The following is a 2,872-nucleotide window of genomic DNA, read 5'->3' as shown; positions in this document are numbered from 1 at the left end:
ACTACAACACCTCACTGGTATTTGATAAAAAGGTGAAATCTCTGCTAAAATCTTGTGTTTTGAATCAACGTTCATATAAACTAATTCATGTCATTTCAGTGAGTCATCATGGTTGTGCCCTGAGTCCTCTGCTGCTTCAGATGAGGCTGATCCCCATGGATTTACAAACACACATTCAAGTCACTTGTTTTAAATAAATGCTTCTATTTTAATTCAGTTTTGTCTTCATTGGAACTGATGTGCAGGGGGAGAATGAGGGGTTGACCTCAGAAGTCGATGTAAAATCCGCCATCTTGTCTCTGATGTTTCTGATTTGCGTTTGCAGACGTAGACTCTCCTCTGAAACGTTCCCAGGTCGTGTCCGGAGGAGTGGCGAGTAACGAGTACATCCAGAAGGTCCTGTCGATCGTCGCCGAGGCGACGGGACTCCGCCTGCTCCGCCCCCCCGCCGGGCTCTGCACCGACAACGGCGCCATGATCGCATGGTGCGCAAAAAAAAAAAACAATCAGCCTCCGAGGCTTCGATCCTGGTTTACCTGACAGGAATCTTTCCCCGAACAGGAACGGCGTGGAGCGCCTGAGGGAGGGGAAGGGGATCCTGCCGCCGGACGCGGACGTCGTCTACGAGCCGAGGTCGGTTTCCTGAACATCAGTTTGTTGTTTTTAACCTGCAGGTAATTCAGCTTTATATGTTTTTATTTTCTGCAGGGCGCCGCTGGGTGATGACATCACCGAGCAGGTGAGAGCGGCCGCCATCAGATTACCACCAATCAGGATCAAGGTGGAGGTTTTATAAATCTGTGACTTTTTTACTCTTCTATTTATTAATAAAGGTCATTTAAAGTGATCACAAACTAGTTTCTGTTCACGTTTATCTCATTAATTCTATTCTAAAACAGAACAAACGACCCACAAACCTGCAGGAACCCAAAGGAACAGGCTTTTATTGTAGAACCGTCCTGCTGGAGACAGAAATCCACCTGATTCCATTTAAAGACTTTATTCCCAAAAACTAAAATGTAATTTATTTTCTGAAACAAAGGAAGCTAAATCAGTTTTTCTCCTCCCTGACTCATATTCTAGTCTTTTATTGTGTTTTTTTAATGCTTTATGGTTTTAAACCTTGAAAAGTTTAAACTTTAGCCTCTTAGGAAGCAGCGGCTGTTTTATCTTTTATGTCTGGAGAAACTTTTTGAGCTTCAAACGTCTCCGTGAGAAAATTTACTTCATCAAATATGAATAAATCTGGTAAAAATAAGACTTTAGAGGCGTTTTTACAGAGAATCTTTGAATCCAGGAGCGAAACGCAGACCTCCTCCTCCCCGGTGCCGCCTCCAGCACCTCCTGAGGAGACCCCAAGGTGTTCCCGGGTCGGACCGGATCCTCCCGGGGAGTTCTGGGTCTCCTCCTGGCGGGACGGGTCCAGAGCTGAGGTCTGCAACCTTTAAAACCCAAAGACTCGTTCCTCTCCCTTCAGTCCCTAAAATAAACGTGTCCCGAACCTCAGAACTAGGACCGTCAACTGGTGGCCCGCGGGCCATTTCCTGATCGCTCCGGGCCTTTTTCCGGACAGTAATGATCTGACTACTGCATAAAACAGACTATTTGTTATATTATAAAAATAAAATACATAATTAATCATTTATTTATTGGTAGTTTTAAATTTAGGAGCAAAAAGAAATATTTATGTTAAAAAAAGGGAAAATATATAATTTCTAAAGTTAAAACACTGAACTATGCAGCCTGTGGAAAAATAAAGTGAATATGGTTTAAATAAATATAAAAATTCGACCAGCTTAGTTGTGATTTAATGTTTTGTTGCTAATAAAATGAGTGAACTTAATTTATTTTAATTTTATCAAAGCTTTTACTTCTAATTCTTACTTTTATCAGATTGAGGCGCCTTCGATTTAATGATTTATATTCTGCGGAAACTTCTTTGGTGTTTTATTTAAGATTAAAAATTAACCTTTAGGGTCGGATGTTGGATTAAAGACGCAGCTATCAGCCTGATCTGATCGTTATGTTTCACTCCCTGCGTTAGTGTCAAAATAAAAGCCTTTTTCTGATTCCTTTACGCTTGCTTTTCCTTTTTTCCCTAGTTATAAATTAAATTAGAGAAAATAAGCCTCTTTGTTCCTTTAAGCTCGTGGTTTTTATCTCCAAACCCTGAAAATCGACGGCACCGTAAAGGTTAAAGGTCACACGAGCTCCAGGGTCGAGGCTGGATGTGAAATTACTCCAAGAACACAAACTATCACAGTGGTTTTTATTTAAAAAAAGAAAAAAAGAGCTGAAGATATCCCAGCAGAGTTTCTGTCCACAGGCCTGAATTTAAACGAGAACAAATTCAAACAGTTTCATCCCTTTAGTTACGTTTTTCTTCCTGTTTTTCTCTCAGAGTTGTAATAAAAAGCGAAATGTTTGTCCTAAAGCTCGTCGTGTTCATAAATATTGTACTCCTTGGCGCTGATCAGCCCGTCTCGGTCCGTGTCGCTCTTGTAGAAAATGTCGGTGATGATCTTCTCGTAGAACGGGTCGTCGCGCGGCTTCCCGCCCTTCTCGTACTCCAGCTTCAGGTACTCCTTCACCTGGAAACACACAGATTCCTTTAATTCTCCTCGGAGGAAACCATGGAAACGTTTCCTCCAGACGTGGAGCTGAGCAGAGCCGCTGTTGGGAAAGGGGGGCGGTCTGGGCTTGGGTCAGGGTTCTGTGGTGGTCCGGGCTTGGGGTCGGGGTTCTGGGTTTGAGTTCAGGGTTCTGTGGTGGTCCGGGCTTGGTTTGGTGTTGGGTTCTGTGGTGGTCTGGGTCTGGGTCGGGGTTCTGTGGTGGTCTGGGTTTAGGTTGGGGTTCTGTGGTGGTCTGGGTC

At 43.4% G+C, this 2,872-nt stretch overlaps 2 protein-coding genes across 4 annotated transcripts in view; one reads left to right on the top strand and one right to left on the bottom strand.

Moving 5' to 3' along the window:
- Positions 1 to 848, top strand: part of osgepl1 (O-sialoglycoprotein endopeptidase-like 1) — a 3,504-nt gene extending 2,656 nt beyond the window's left edge. For all 3 annotated transcript variants that reach the window (XM_017404326.3, XM_037976210.1, XM_037976209.1), the window contains 3 exons: positions 355 to 485; positions 562 to 633; positions 709 to 848. In XM_017404326.3, the coding sequence (XP_017259815.1) occupies positions 355 to 485; positions 562 to 633; positions 709 to 796 (291 nt within the window). In that variant the 3' untranslated portion in view covers positions 797 to 848. The remainder of the gene's footprint in view (positions 1 to 354; positions 486 to 561; positions 634 to 708) is intronic.
- A 1,404-nt stretch (positions 849 to 2,252) lies between these two features.
- fkbp7 (FKBP prolyl isomerase 7) overlaps positions 2,253 to 2,872 on the bottom strand; it is a 2,712-nt gene continuing 2,092 nt past the window's right edge. The window contains exon 4 of the mRNA XM_037976208.1: positions 2,253 to 2,591. Coding sequence (XP_037832136.1) covers positions 2,430 to 2,591 — 162 coding nt within the window. The 3' untranslated portion in view covers positions 2,253 to 2,429. The remainder of the gene's footprint in view (positions 2,592 to 2,872) is intronic.

This window comes from Kryptolebias marmoratus, linkage group LG6 (genome assembly GCF_001649575.2).
Source record: "Kryptolebias marmoratus isolate JLee-2015 linkage group LG6, ASM164957v2, whole genome shotgun sequence".
NCBI lineage: Eukaryota > Metazoa > Chordata > Actinopteri > Cyprinodontiformes > Rivulidae > Kryptolebias > Kryptolebias marmoratus.
Note: the sequence above shows the minus strand (reverse complement) of the source record. Positions and strands in the feature narration are given on the sequence as shown.